This window comes from Chiroxiphia lanceolata, chromosome 27 (genome assembly GCF_009829145.1).
Source record: "Chiroxiphia lanceolata isolate bChiLan1 chromosome 27, bChiLan1.pri, whole genome shotgun sequence".
NCBI classification, from domain to species: Eukaryota; Metazoa; Chordata; class Aves; order Passeriformes; family Pipridae; genus Chiroxiphia; species Chiroxiphia lanceolata.
Window position 1 is genome coordinate 6,097,788 of NC_045663.1, and position 15,282 is coordinate 6,113,069.

Below are 15,282 nucleotides of genomic sequence, written 5' to 3' on the forward strand. Positions count from 1 at the left end.
ATAAATCCTGGTGTTCAGATGATTCACCAAGACTGTGAGATCTACCTTATCTTCAAAGTTGTTCTTACCAGATTTGATCCAAACACACAAGGTTGTAGAAGTCACCCCGTATCTGTTCTCAAGCACAACTATCAACTTCAATTCTTTCATGTCTAAACCAGCAGCACAAGTCCTACACTAACACTTAAGGAGTTTAAGACTTTAAAAAGCTTCCAAGAAGCACTTAAGAGTCACACAGTTTCTCTACAAATGAAGTAATTACACTCATTACTTGACAAGATGGAAGATGAGTCGCTCCAGGGTATTATGATTTGCTTGTGGGAGCTGTTCCAGGACACTGTAAATGGCACAGAGTTGCTCCTGTTTTTCTGGTAGTTCTGCACAAAGGGAGAAAGCACAAGGTGATAAATGCTCTGCAAGGCTAGTGGAAAGCTAAAATTTGCAAATTCTTACAAGTCTCACAGTCATTTCATTCACCAACTGTTATAATTGAATGTTAAAGCACCCCTCGTGGCACTGCAATTGTCCTGCATTTTCAAATGCTGCTGCTGTTAAATATCAAGTGACTGATCAAGACCTACAACAATATTTAGGATGCCTTAATCCCACTGAAGTTAAAAGAATTTAAGGATTTGGGATATCTGGATATTAAGATCTGGTTTAGACCATCAAAGAGGAAAAAACATGCATGAAAGGCAATTTATTTACAATCTCACTGTTTACAGAAAGAGCAGCTGTATAGTGATATCAAGCTACAGTTCCCCCCCCCCCCGCAAAAAAAAAGGAATCTTGAAGCAGGATGAAGTAAGCTAGAGGAGAAATCCCCTGAAAAGTGTTTTATGTAAAATGTCTAAAAACCTTGCCATAACTGCACTGGAAGGAGCTGTTTATCCAGCATGAGCATCTTAAGAGTTTCTTCTCCCAAGAGCATAATGAGTAAAGAAGAAAGTTTTAAAAAAATTACTTTAAAACCTACCTACAGCTCGGAGGAAAATCGTTGTACTGTGCTGATGTCATCAGTGGGTCTGGCAGCTCCCGAAGCCACTGCTTAAGGATCCCCGTGATGGTGTGAATAGGGTAATTCTCCAGCTTCACTGAGTTTGGATCTGAAAAGAAATGTTTTATTCAGAGCAATTCATCCCTCCTTACAATTCAACTCTCCCATTCACAGAATCCCAGTGGCAATTCAGAAGAAAAGAAAACAACAAACCAACAAAAGATAGTAATTTAGAGGTACTAAGCAGCTTTTGGCAGCCAACAGAAATACTACAGCCTGCATGGTCACCAAAAAGCTGTTTTTAAAACACCAGAAAGTGCCAGATACTTTCAGATAGAAGAGAATTGCAGGGAAAGCTGATATCACAAGGAAGTCCAAAGGGTGGACAAGAGTGCCTGACCTGCTTGCAGCAACTGTTTGAGCTCCTTCATCCGATTTGCTGACCCTGATTTCCTGTAGATCCCCTCCGTGTAGAGCCCGTGCATCTCCACGTACTCTAGCAACTTCTCCATGACAACAGGGACCGAGTTCCTCTCGCTGGTCAGGGAACTCACACTCACTCCGAAGTGTCGTGGTTCTGCATCCTGCTCATTCTGGAACAGATACAGGCCAAGTACTGTGAATCCTGTTCCCAAGCTAGGAAATTCCACTGTTTCATGCTACAATTATCTTATGCTTCCAGAAACTAAAGCTGAGTGTTTTATTCTAGCTTGCTACACGCAAGGCATAAGGCAGATTTCCTGAGCTGCAGCAATAAAGAACGCTTATGGTTCACACTGAAGGATTTCTTTATCAGTTTGTCCAACACTGCACACACACTCTGAAAGAAGAGTTCCCAAATTAGCTCAAGCATCACCTCTTAGAAGAATGTTCTGCCTCTGCATGTGCAGAGCTGCACCTGACTGTATGCAGAGAAGGGAAGTGTTTAGGCAATTTTTATTCAGTGCCTGGACATCCACTGTTCCTTTGCTGAGAAACAAAGGCAGCGTTTTGCATGCAAAACTTATGGTACCACAGAACCCCGTGCCAGATCCACAGGCCTTACCTTTTTCCCACAGGAAGTACAGCTGCTCTGGATTTTGGACATGCACTTCTTGTGACAAGTCAACTTGCAAACTAGAGAGAAAGGAGCAATTGTTACAAGCATCCAAATCACATTAAAAAACACATTATCATCTTGTTTTATTCACTGCCTATATAAACCACATGTACTGTTCACTAAGGCCCATCTGCAGCAGCCAAAGTTACAAGCAGTTTGCACATATGGTAACCTAAGCAGGAAGACTGAGGGGAGTTTACTCACCACTGCACAGACAGGCTTTTTCCATGGGCCAGATGTAGGATGAGCAGTGCTCACATGACTGCCGGATGCTCACTTGGTAGTTTGTGAACACGTGGCCGTTGTGTTCTTCAATCTGGTGGGAGACAGAAAGGAATTAGTGAATTTTTTTGCCTTTTAAAAATTATTATTTTTAATAAAACCATTTACCCTGTATCAGATTTTCCACTTTATTTTACAATTACAACTGAAGGCTTTGAACTTGAAACCAAATTTCGCCCTATCTTAAGGCAGTTGGGTTTGCTGGATCATTTCATAATTGGCTTGCTGCCTTAAAGTTCATCAGTGCAATACATGAGCTCTAGTTTGTTGTTACTATTCAATAGCTGTTTTAAATAGTCCATTATTGAGAAAGCCATTGGCTTCTAAAAGGTGCTATGGGACAAGCAGAAAATATTTGAGTACCATCCTATCACTGCATAAAAGCAAGATTTCTGATTTATGGAGAACAGTTTTATATCATGTTACATCTTCATAAGAAGTAAGTGAATTAGTATGCAAAGTAAAACAGAATATCAGTACAAAAATCAAACTCTTCCAAGGGTGTTTGTGTTCTGTGAGTGCACCTGAGGACTTGGACTACTGCAAAAAAAAAAAAAAAGTACTCACTGCACGATCTTGTTTTCGTTTCTTCTTCTGGGCTTTGGTTTGCTGCAGCAGGATACAAAACTGCTGTTAGTCTTTGAAATTCAGATATTCCATTCCCTTTTTTTGCTATTGAGTTTCCCAGGCTCTACTTCACCTCCAGACATTTGAGACACTATCCTGCAGCTTCAGCTTGGGTTGTCTGAGCTCACACTACCAACTTCCTAAAAACCAGCTGAGCTCACTGCCTGATGACAAAGCAATTCCAGCTCTCAAACCTCCAGAGAACTCCTATGTTTTTATCCAAGAAAATGCACAAACGCTTACTTTTAACATCTTGAGAATCTGAGAGTTAAAAGATTAACAATTCCAAAAAGGTGAATCAGCAATCAGAATTTGCTACACACATAATGTGTGTATGGCAAGTGTTTGTTTGCCAAGTAACAAAGAATGCTCTGGAAAAGGTTTCTAAGGTAATTATTATGCTGAGACAGTAACAGTGTTTCATCATCCCATAAGCCAGTACAGAATAACTTTATACTTGGGCTGCTCAGATTCCTCTTTTTTGTATATCCTCTGATGAATTCATCCAGAAGGGATTGAAAGAGATTCAAAACCAGCTTGACTTCTTTCTCTCTCTTTTTGGGCCAGATTTGTAACTAGAAGCTGGTAATTTTCCACCAGATCTTTGTAGCCAACATGGATTTGTCCATTCTAGAGAAGGGAAAAATATTTGTAAGACAGTCTTTTTGGATAGTGTTGAGGCAATTTCATATTTTCATGTGTTTAAGTTCAGAGGTGAGAAAGCACAGCCATGATCAAAGTCAAAGATAACAGCCCACGACAGAAACAAGTTCACAGACTTGTATACTGCACTGTCCAACAGCACTTGGCTGAGACAAGGCAGTGTCAGAAGGACACTGGAAAAGCTGTTGGCACCTCTCATTGGTGTCTAAACACAGCAGCATTAAGAGGCCGAAGACAGCAAAATCCATCCATTTCTAAAAATAAATTTAGGGCTGAGTGAATGTGAAAAGGGAAACAAAGAAATCTGCTTAAGATTACAGCAGAACTGTAAAATGAGTCTAACATTCAGCTTTGAACTTTACGCTAAGAATTGCTGAACTGCTTTGCTAAAGAGCGCAGGACAAGCCTTTAACCTGTACACTCAACTCATTTATTGCCTGCCAACTTTCCTTACTGAGACTTAACTACTTACAGGAGCAGAGTACATGGTCTTGATGTTTCCTCTAAACTTCTCTGTAGCTTCAAAAAACAAACACTCAACACCAGACTTCTGGTAGCGTAAAGTCATTGATCTAGAAGACAAATAAACCTGCATCAGATGTCATTAAAACAAGAACACCCCACCAGAGTTGAGCTTCCATTCAATTATTTAAAACAATGTTTCTTAATACACTGTGCTGATGATACAAAATAGGAGACTCGGGGTAGTTCAGCTCTAGAGGAATTTCCTTACAACTCATGCTTTTTTTTTTTAATACACTTTGCAGCCCACTCATTTGTAAACAAATGAAGAACTAACATGAATGGCCTGAGTATTTAATGCATATAATGCATTCAGAGACTTCAAGAACGGAATAGGAAGGGCCCTAACACAGACTTAACTCAGTCAAGGACATCCAATCAATTCACTTTGCTTTAAATTATAACAAAAATTTGCAGGCTAGAAAAGTAGGCTCTAAAATTCCACAAAACCGGTGAACATAGATTTGAATTTATCACGGTTGAGAGCCTCTTACCTTGTTGAGGAGGAACTCATCCAGGTGTTTCAGCTCATTGGCATTTGGCAATCTCACGGACCATGGACGCTCGCCAGTTCTGGGACACGCTCGAGAATTTTGCTGATCTTATGGTCCTGTTCTTCTTTGCTTTGCTGATCTCCTTCACTGCCTGGGGGCGGCCTGGCTGCCCAGAAGAAGCTGGAAAGAAATCAATTTGCACATTAAATCAGGGTGAATTCTGCAGTTTGTTTCCTCTATAGCCATGCAAAACCTCACACAAACTCACCTTCTGAAACTTTCTGAGTTCCTCCTGTGTCTGTAAAGAGGACACAAGATACAAGGGAGAGGCCATCTCCTTCCTCAATCATATCAGAGCTCTCCTTTGGAATTTTCTTGTCCGGCTTTTTCCCCAAAAGTCTACGCAAAGGACTTTTAAAAGCAGACCTGAACACAAAAGCAGATACAAGTGTGTCCCATTAGAAATGGAAGCTGGTTCTGCTACAAGACCAGGCTCATAACAGTTACACACAACAGGATTAACTTGTATTAGGAACATTTTAGGTCCAACCTGCAGGAAAAATGAGCAGCACAAAAAAAGAAAGAATGTGAAAGCACACCTGGACTTTCTGATATTTACTAGATTAGAGCACAATTTTCAGCACACACAGAGACAACACATCCCATATCCAGAACACCATTTCTGGCTCAGGAAGTCCCTGAGCTGCAGAGTGTCACAAGCTGGAGGAGAAGGCCAGGGAAGTGGCATGACATGCTTGCTGGTTCTTCAGCTTTTCTCTTGGGGTTGTATTACACTACAAGAGCCTTTGATCTGAGCTGTAAATTGGTTCTTATTTTAAAAAGAATCAGTTCAAGAGACAAGTGTTATGCAAGAAGCAGAGAAGCTGTTCCCAGCAGGGTCAGATATCAGGCCCACTGCAACATGAAGCAGTAACAGTCCACTCCGGTAGCTGATGCCAACACATGTCTCTCCACGACTGCAGTCTCAAGATGCCCAATTCAAGCACAAGTGGAAAATATCCTTTTTTTCCCCATTTTCTCAAACACAGGCCAGTCACACACACAGCACATACTTGGCATCTCCCTGCTGACTCGCTGGTTGCACAGGAACAGCCGTGTCCAAGGTAGGTAAGTGGTCACTGGGCTTCTTCTGCACAGGGTATTTCTTGGTGCCTTTTTCTTCTTCTATCGTATCTGGTGATTGCTACAGTAGAGAGGAGGCATCAAAAACTACATTGTGAGTGAAACAGATTGTCTAAATGGTTTTAAAAAATAGAATGGTAAAAAAAGTTTGCTTCATCAACACAAAACACTTTAGCTAAAAATATTAGCATACTAATATAAGATCCAAGTATATTTAACGCTTTAACCACAGATCCATTTATTTAAAATTAAGTTTTCAAACTCTTGTATAATATTTGCTAAAGATTTTTCTTACACAGATATCAAACCAAAAAAAAAAAAAAATTCAACCTGAAGGAACACAGGCACACAGAATACTACAGAATTGTTTACAATTCTTTAATATTTATAAGCAAGGATAATTAGGTATAAATATGCACAATAGCATCAGTACCTGATTCATGGCAACAGTCTGGGCCAGTGTTGAGAGATCACTTAATGAAGCTGAACTCCCTCTTCTTCCTGCAATGTTACAGGATAAGTTCCAAATACATATTTAATTAAGTCTGTAGCCCCTTAATATTTAACAACTTTTAAATAACATACATATCGATGTTATACCTGAGACAGAATCTGATCAGCTCTCGCAACTCACTTTAAATGCAAAATTTACTGGACAAGTGAAAAGAGATGGGAATGTCAGATTTCCTGCCATATCAGAGGGATGATGGTTGCAAACTGCAGCTCACTAAAATTTTGTTTTCAGTGGATAAAAGACACATGAAAATACACTCCAGACTCTACTTCATCTAAAGCCCTGACTCTCCATTTTAATTCAGCCAGGCAGGCTTTGTATCTTTTGTGAGCTTCTGAAAACATTGTGCCCATACAGATTCCCTGCAGGACTAGGAGCCAGGGAAAAGCAGTTGTTCATAGCTCCATTTGCTCTCATAATATGGCCAGGCTCCCAGGAATTCTCCATCTATGTTTAAACATTCCAGATATCTGTTTTCTGTAAAGTAAATAAAAAGGAAGCTGCCCTTACTCCAGTTGATCCTGAGGAGACTTATCTACACGTGTCCTTCCATCCAAGGATTGACTCAGCACATCATTCTGACCAGCATCAGACTGTCTCTTGCCTTTCCACTTCTCCCTCTTGTACTTCAGCTTCTCTGGGTCATCCACATATCTCTGGATTGCAGAAGAAGTGGGACTATCCAGGTCTTTGGTTGCCCTCTGACCAAGACGTTTGTTTTTATCTGCCCAGGGGTCAGAGGGACTCCGAAAGCTCCCAGTTGCTGACAACATGTTATGAAGATTCAGTGCAAGATTTGTGGGCCTTTCAGGGCAGGTAAAGCTTTGGCTGTCTTTAATTTGGTTACTCTGATTCCCTTGTGTTTTTGTTCTATCAGCTGCCACATCACCCTCTTCTGATACTGGTGGTTGCTCAGGAACAGAACCACTTTCCTTTATCTCACTTGATGGTGGTGTGTCTGGAAAGGCTTTTTCTTCACTTGGACTTTTCTCTTCCTCACTGCTTCCCTGAGGGACAGTATAATCTTGTGCTGTGGATTTCTCTGGCACTGGAACAGTTTCCAGGGCCTCTTCAGAAGTGGTTTGTTCCTCAAGGTACAGCGAAGATGGTCCTTCCAAGGACAACAGGACATGCTTGTTCTGCAAGTCGTTGTGTTCCAGCCCCCTCTGCCGACGAGATTCCCTCTTCTCCCGGCTGGTGGTTACTTTCTCCGAGCCCTCTGTCGTGTTCTTCTGGGGTAATGTGGCTATCTCAGATGAGCTCAGCTTTTCAGATGAACCTAGGCTTTCAGCTTGTTCATTCTGAGCTCGATCTTCAGCTTGTTCATTCTGAGCTCGATCTTCAGCTTGTTCATTCTGAGCTCGATCTTCAGCTTGTTCATCTGAGCTCGATCTTCAGCTTGTTCATTCTGAGCTCGATCTTCAGCTTGTCATTCTGAGCTCGATCTTCAGCTTGTTCATTCTGAGCTCGATCTTCAGCTTGTTCATTCTGAGCTCGATCTTCAGCTTGTTCATTCTGAGCTCGATCTTCAGCTTGTTCATTCTGAGCTCGATCTTCAGCTTGTTCATTCTGAGCTCGATCTTCAGCTTGTGTCATTCTGAGCTCGATCTTCAGCTTGTTCATTCTGAGCTCGGATCTTCAGCTTGTTCATTCTGAGCTCGATCTTCAGCTTGTTCATTCTGAGCTCGATCTTCAGCTTGTTCATTCTGAGCTCGATCTTCAGCTTGTTCATTCTGAGCTCGATCTTCAGCTTGTTCATTCTGAGCTCGATCTTCATCCCCAGCAGCCTGATCCAGCTCTGTTTCATGTTTCACAGGTAGCTCATGTGTTGCTGGCTCACTCTGCTCATGCTTGCTCTTATCATCCTCTCTGTCTCCAGCTTCCTTGCATTTCTCTCTGCTTTTCTTCAGCTTTCTGCCTTTCTACAGCATTTCCTGATATCTGTTAAGATTTGTAAGATGAAAACACAAATATTTAATGGCCAGTGGTCAAAGAAAGTGCCAACTGCTTAAATGCAGCCCAAATAGCAATACAAGCACAAAGTACAGCTACAGTCCCAGTGTGCCTGCAGGGAGGTGTCTGTTTGTCAGGACGCCAGCATCAGTGCAGCTCAGCTCAGTAAAGCTCAGTCCTGAGCACTTAACAGTGTCCACACACCACTGGTCACTTGATACTGAAATATCACGTGGTAATAACGATCTTTTAACTTCATAGGAGTCCCAAATGGTTTGGGTTGGAAGGAGACCTTAAAGCCCATCCAGTGTCCATAGGCAGGGACACCTTCCACTAGACCAGGTTGCTCCAAGCCCTGGTCCAACCTGGCCTGGACACTTCCAGGGATGGAGCAGCTACAGCTTCTCTGGGCAACAGTTATTAAGTTGTTTATTCAGTCAAAACATCATGCAAACTGAGCTTGGCAGGTGAAGCCAAGTAGCTGAGTCATATTGCTTCCTCCTTCTTTACCTCTTACGTGTCAGGTGCCCTCTGACCAGGGCCTGCAGGAGACAAATCCTCCTCCTGTGCTGCAGGAAGTGTTTCCGCCTCCCGGTACCGTCTCCAGGCTGCCTGGATCTTGATGGCAGCATTGCTCCTCTGCAGGGCCATCCTGATACAGCGGGAACGCCAGCAAGCCTGGAAGGGATATTTCTGAAGTAAGAAAGAGAGGGCTTCTTCAAGGTGGGGAGCGTTACATAACAGTTTGTTTGTTGGGAAAACAAGGTTGGCAATTCTTACAGATACCTGTAAAACAATGGCCACCTGCCGTGTCCTGAGAAAGCGCCTCCTTTCCAAAACCATCCTGAGCCAGCTCTGGAGAAGAATGATTTTCCTGATCACTTCTTTGTGTAGTGTATCCTGTAGTATCTGCCTTTCAGCCTCTTTCATAAAAACCTGCCCAGTTAAAGAAAAGTTCATCAAAAAGCAGTTAACAGGAGCCTTTGAGGCCCCATGGAGGTATAACGAGATAATGGTAATGCTTAGCACGTGCACCAAACCTTACTGGCTGACAGCATGCCCAAAAAGTTAAAAGTCCTTTTAAATTTCAGAGTTTGCATTCTAAAACATACAACTGTATTTACAGCCTTCAAATCACAGGTCCCTTCTAAAATAAAAACATCGACCTGTTTGACAAATGCCAATAGCACCAATCCCCCCAAAAATATCCATATGATACAGATTGTACCGTGTCGAGAAACAGGTTGGCATTAAAACCAAGGAGGCAACTGTAACATCTGTGCAACATTTGCTAGTTAAAACAGCTCATTTAAGTACAAAATGCAGAGAAGATAACACCTGTAAAAGAACGGCACTGAATTTTTGCAGTGTACATCAATGTTTCTTACTGCCTTACAGAAAGTCTCACAGACCTTGGTCTTCCCTATTTGATAGTAGCTTTCATTCAGTTTTAGTTTATTCAAATAAGCCAAATGTCCTTCTTAGAGGCTTTGGCATCTTTGGGCAGTAACACCTGAAATTGGTCTATGAATTCCTGTGAAAAGTAGAGACAGCAAGAGACCAAAATTAGAAGACAATTCACAAGTTTAGAGTTTTAGCTTTAAAACATAAATCTGATTAAGACGCTTATGCTACAGAAACCTGAAAATACTTCTAACAGAACTATTTTTCCTACTCTGTAAATGCAGGCTTCAGTCCAGTTAATGGTAAAGATCACCTGTAAGTGATCCCTAAAGCTACCGGATTGTTTTACAGAAAACTAACTCCCACACGGAAGCAGTACTGTGCACCACTGACTGAATGCACTGACTGAATGCACTCAGAATGCTTTCCTTCATGCAACAAGGAACAACTTACTGGCAGATGACTCACAATAGTTCAACTACAACTTTTTACCATGCAGGCTCTCTCAAAATGACAATGCATTTTTACAGTTCACCCCAAGTCATAAGTTTCTTATGAAGAGCCACAAAAGACTCTGAGGCAACATGTGCTTTTCCAAATAGAGCAGATATTTCTGAAAACACAATGCAGTTCCTTACATACCTGGAATGTGTATTTGGCACTGTAGCCAGACCTCCTGATCCTCACAGTTTCTAGCATGCCTGTGTACCGTAACATGCTGAAGCACCAAGTTTCATCAAAAAGCATTTCTTTCTGAAGACATCAGCAGACAACATGCAGTGAGCGGCCTGAAGAGTGACAGTGAACAAGCTGAAAGAGAGATATTACAAGGCTGGAGCCTTAGACTCTCAGCACCCAGCTCAGCTCCAGGGCAGCCTCACCTTCTCGGCGTTGGAGCGGATGCAGCGGATGAAGAAGGGCTCAGCTCTGCCCAGGGTCTCCAGTAACTTATTAAGGTGAATTCTAAAATGAAACATTCAGAAATATTTTTCTTCTTCAGATATCAGCATTTGAGTTGTGTTTGACTGCAATGCAGCTTCTGCCTCAGGAATAGATCTTTCAGGTCTCTTGGCTATATAAAATCCTTTTTCATCCAAGCAGAGGTTCTCCCACGCTCCACGGCACATCCCTGTCTTTGCTTTTTACCTTTTCTCAAGAGAATTTAAAGCAGGGTTTGCTTATGCTGTAACAGTAGCACTAGATCTGCATACAAGGATGAGGCTGGTTGGCACAGAGAACTAACACATTTCACAGCATAAGGGGAGTCTTTAAATGCACTGACTTTAATCAAGTAATAACCCTACTTCAGACAAATCTCAAGAATAAAACCCATTGTTTTCCAAGCAAGACTAGCCTAGATTAGCCCAGGAGGGCCCTGTTCCCTGAAGGTGCACCAGGGGTGTGTCACCTACCTGGAACTGGGCACTTATGCTGGGAGGTTTCTTCTTCTTGTGCAAGTGTAAAAGGGACTTTGTGGTTCGGTCGTGCAGAGTCATGCTCACTATGAGCTTCAGCGATTTGGAATCCAGCAAGTTCTAGAAGAAATTTTTCATAATCAACAAAGTGCAGGTCTCAGTTAAAGGGGAAATACTTCTGTCTGCATCCAAACAAGTAAAAATGAAACCAGCTACCTAGAGTTCCACATTCAATGGCATGTTACATTTTGTAATTATTTCTATTTTGGACGAAAACACTCCTTAAGAGGGAAACTTTTCCACTGCCCCATCCCAAGAATATAAGGTAAACAAGAAGAATTACATAATCACTGTGTTTGCCTTCCCTGATTTGAAGTAACTATGCATTTATGGCACCTCCAGTCTAACTAAACAGATGCCAGCTCACAATTTTTTCCTGTTTAACAATTCTTATAAAGGTGAACATTTATCTATTCTTAGCTTGTCAGAAGAGCATAAACAACACAACTTTCCTACCCTGTGAAACAATATTTTCTGCAGTGAGTTCTGGCAATCAAAATTAAGTTCACAGTGCAAAGAAAAAAAAAACAAACAAAAAAGAGAATCTAATTTTCTGAATAACTTTACCTTGGGAATGATCTGCTTCTGTTTGATACCTTTACTTTTCCTGTTAAAATAAATATAATTTAAGAAAGAAATACACATGATTTTTTGTTATTTCAGCAAGCCATAAGATGAAGGACAGAAGAAAATGAGCACAAACAGCAGCAGGGTGCGTTCACGCATGTCTCTCGCAAGTAATCAATGCAAGAAATGCAAACTGCTTTGCAACAAGAACGTCTTTTTATTAAATAAACTCTGTAGGTATTGGAAGCTTTCAAAAGTGAATGATTTTCTATGAAGTTAAAGCTGTTCCAAACTGCACTGTTTCAGAGACTGTTTCAGTGTGAGTTATTCTATTGAACTGTACAGTCACTGAACTCTTGTTTAATACTAAGGCACTACCAAATAAAAACATCTGACTCACAAGTTACTGTTGCTTGCAGCAGAACCCCTGTGAAAGTACCTAACTACTCCCAGAAGGACAATGCATGTCCCAGCACCCCACCTGGGAATTCTGGAATGTCTGAGCTCATTCCCAGAACTGTCTGGAGCAGGATACACCTCAGGCACTGCTCCCATCCACACACAGAAGGTGAACAAGTGGAAGCCCTTAGAAACAGGCCTGCAGTTCACATCCTCCTGACTCTAAGCATGTGTGATGCAGGTTCCAGCTCCGTGCCACCAAGTTTACTTATTATACATTTACTTATGTATTATACAATTATATGGTTGCTTATTACACAACGGAGCCCAGATTCATTTTCTGACACGGGCACAGAACTGTACATGTAAATACTCTTAACCCAGGAATATATCCAGCCTCTGCATCCTGAATTTCAGGAAACCATTCCTTATACCTTGTGAGAGATCTCAGTGTTGAAATATTTTGCAACAACAAGCTCGTACTTGGGTTAAAGCAAGCTACATGAGAAGCAGGCTTAACTTTCAATCTAATGCATGAAGCAACAAAGTGTTCCCTACAGGCTATTTTTCAGAAGATATGTTTTATTCTTCATTGTCTTGCTTAGTTTTTTGCAGAAGACAAGCTTGAGACAGGTATCTTTTTTAGGGAGTGGAGTAACTGCTTGGTTCTTGTTGCATTTTCAAAGCAATCACCAAAGCACCAGAACTCACATGAAGTGGGAGTGGTGTTGAAGGTGGCTGAGTGACCGAAGCAGCTTGCAAGGATCCCCCCCCTGCCAGGGCAGTCCTTTAATACTGGCGATGATCTGCTCATGCATGTCTCTAAAATGGTCCACAGCAACACAAAGGTGGCAAACAGAGATACACAGCAATGAGGAGGGGGGGAAAACAGGAGTTAAAACCCCAAGAGATCCCATCATCAAGTATGCTCCAAACTGTGGCAGGTCGATCCCAGGCTACTTCTTCCTAAGCGTGAATGATTCTGATGTCAAGTCAGCACCTTCTACTCCATCAGTGCCCTAAAATTTAATTGCAGGGTCTCATTCTAACCTTACTCTCTAATTCTACCTTTTAATGCAAATTCTTGAGCCATCAATTCAGAAAATGGAGAGAAATTTAGCAACAATATACTTAACAGGCAGGGAACCCTTTGTTTAGCCAGGTAGTATCCTTTTCAGATAGATATAAGCTTCTTAATAATCAACAATAAAATATTTTTAACATATATTTGATTACTAAAATGAGGCTACTTAAACACACATCAGAAAAGTAAGTTACAAACAAGTTGTTAGGAGGATACTTGAGAAATTTTGGTTTCATTTCCATTTCAAAGTTATTCACGTTTCAGGTTTTCAAAGTAAGCTGGGGTGTCTCTAATTCGTGGCAGATTCCATTCCTTAAGCATGCACTGTGCTTGTGAAGTGTTGTGTCCTGGTACAGAAACTTACCTTCTTTACTCTCCACAAGAGGCACAAAATTAAAAATAACAGAAGCGTAAGAATCACTTCTGACTGTTAGATGCTCTCACCATTCTGAGTAGCAGCACTATTACAGACAGCTGTCGCTTCCCTTGGTACCTCTGAATATTTTGGAATATCAAGATTTGTTTTAAGATGTCCCAAGGAAACAGATCTGTTATTCTATGACTAATCCTTTCACCCTAAATTGGGATCTTAGTTCTTAATTGCCCCAAGTGACAGAGGCTGTCCAGGATGAAGTAATCAGGAAGCAGCATGAAGTCGCTGCTTATGTGCTCCATGGCTTCATTGTTACCCAGAGGATTCTCAGAAGGTCAGTATGGCCTGGAAATGTGCCTCCCTGGCCTGCAAGTTCAGGCCTATTGCTACTTACTTCTTGTTGTCATGGAAAGGAATGAAGTCTTGGAAAGCATTTATAGTGTAATCCTCAGAACAATCAAATGAGTAATCAAGCACTGAATAGCTGCAAAAGGAACATATATAAGCCTAACTACTCCATAGAAAGGCAAAATCTGCCTATAGAGAACACTGGAGGCATTTTCTGTAGCACATGCCTCCCTCCTAATGATGTCACAAGGCTGCAAAAACATGAGTGCTCCTATGAATCCTTCAGTGACACAGACTGGCTGCAGACGAACACAATGCTAAAAGCAACACACACCAAGCACAGAGAACTCAAAACCCCAGTGGTAATGGGTCTGAGGTTGTCCCCAACTGTGGTAGCACTGGGTCTTACAGTAAAATGAGCTGGAGTGTTTGTTTTCATAGTATTATAAAGGCCAAAGAAAACAAGAGAGAAGAAATGAAACTTGCTTTCTTGTGGAAAGATCTAGTTGATAATTTGATATATGAAAATGCACTCAGTAATTCGCTCTTTTCCCTGGACAGGTTAAGGATGTTTTCTCACCGATAAACTTTTTCTACTGGAGTATTGGATCTCTGGAGTTCAGCAAGGGAACTCTGGGTCCTCTGACGTACCACTCCTGTCAGGAAATAACCAACAAGTTGCATTTTGACAAACATACGACCACAACAGACAGAAAAAAACACCCCATCAACTGTAACAAGAAAAATATCTATCCAAGGGCCTGGAGTTTTTATTTAGTATTTTATCGAGCTACAGCACTTTGCTTCTCAAACTCCCTACTTCTAGAAAGTAAATTGCAACTGCTCAGAAAAGCTTCTTAAAATTAATAGTTATGAACTATTAATTTCAACTATGAATACTCATTTGAAACTTCAGAGAGGTCTAAGAAGATCAAAACTAGTGATAAAATGAGAATGCATACTAGAATTAGAACTATCTTCCCCAGCTTCACAGAACATCACTGAATATTCTGAGTTGGAAGGGACTCACAAGGATCAGAGTCCAACTCTTAAGTGAACGGCCCATGTGGGGATCAAACCCACAACCTTGATGTTATCAGCACTATGCTCTGACCAACTAGGACTTCAAATTTGGCACAGCCTGACATGGTGCACTGATTGGAGCTGGAAGGCTGAATAATTTCAGGTAAAACCTCCTTGATGTGTGACTGTTAAACCATTTTCACCAGTCGCTTTGCCCTTAGTGCCAAAGATTGCAACCAGTTGATGCGGTTTTACCACAAACCTGCTGGTTCTGCCAGCGAGCACTAACCAACTCTAGAGGATTCAGTGTTCCCA

The 15,282-nt window shown here is 41.4% G+C and overlaps 1 protein-coding gene across 1 annotated transcript in view; it reads right to left on the bottom strand.

Moving 5' to 3' along the window:
- MYO9B (myosin IXB) overlaps positions 1 to 15,282 on the bottom strand; it is a 42,190-nt gene that overhangs the window by 4,061 nt on the left and 22,847 nt on the right. The window contains 29 exon segments of the mRNA XM_032711705.1: positions 272 to 377; positions 977 to 992; positions 994 to 1,106; positions 1,398 to 1,590; positions 2,043 to 2,113; positions 2,301 to 2,412; positions 2,946 to 2,987; positions 3,256 to 3,266; positions 3,463 to 3,566; positions 3,568 to 3,635; positions 4,141 to 4,240; positions 4,668 to 4,729; positions 4,731 to 4,864; positions 4,953 to 5,110; positions 5,758 to 5,888; positions 6,261 to 6,324; positions 6,852 to 7,669; positions 8,129 to 8,282; positions 8,805 to 8,881; positions 8,883 to 8,972; positions 9,081 to 9,230; positions 9,707 to 9,765; positions 9,768 to 9,828; positions 10,341 to 10,451; positions 10,580 to 10,656; positions 11,107 to 11,233; positions 11,741 to 11,780; positions 12,851 to 12,961; positions 14,525 to 14,600. Of these exon segments, the coding sequence (XP_032567596.1) occupies positions 272 to 377; positions 977 to 992; positions 994 to 1,106; positions 1,398 to 1,590; positions 2,043 to 2,113; positions 2,301 to 2,412; positions 2,946 to 2,987; positions 3,256 to 3,266; positions 3,463 to 3,566; positions 3,568 to 3,635; positions 4,141 to 4,240; positions 4,668 to 4,729; positions 4,731 to 4,864; positions 4,953 to 5,110; positions 5,758 to 5,888; positions 6,261 to 6,324; positions 6,852 to 7,669; positions 8,129 to 8,282; positions 8,805 to 8,881; positions 8,883 to 8,972; positions 9,081 to 9,230; positions 9,707 to 9,765; positions 9,768 to 9,828; positions 10,341 to 10,451; positions 10,580 to 10,656; positions 11,107 to 11,233; positions 11,741 to 11,780; positions 12,851 to 12,961; positions 14,525 to 14,600 (3,436 nt within the window).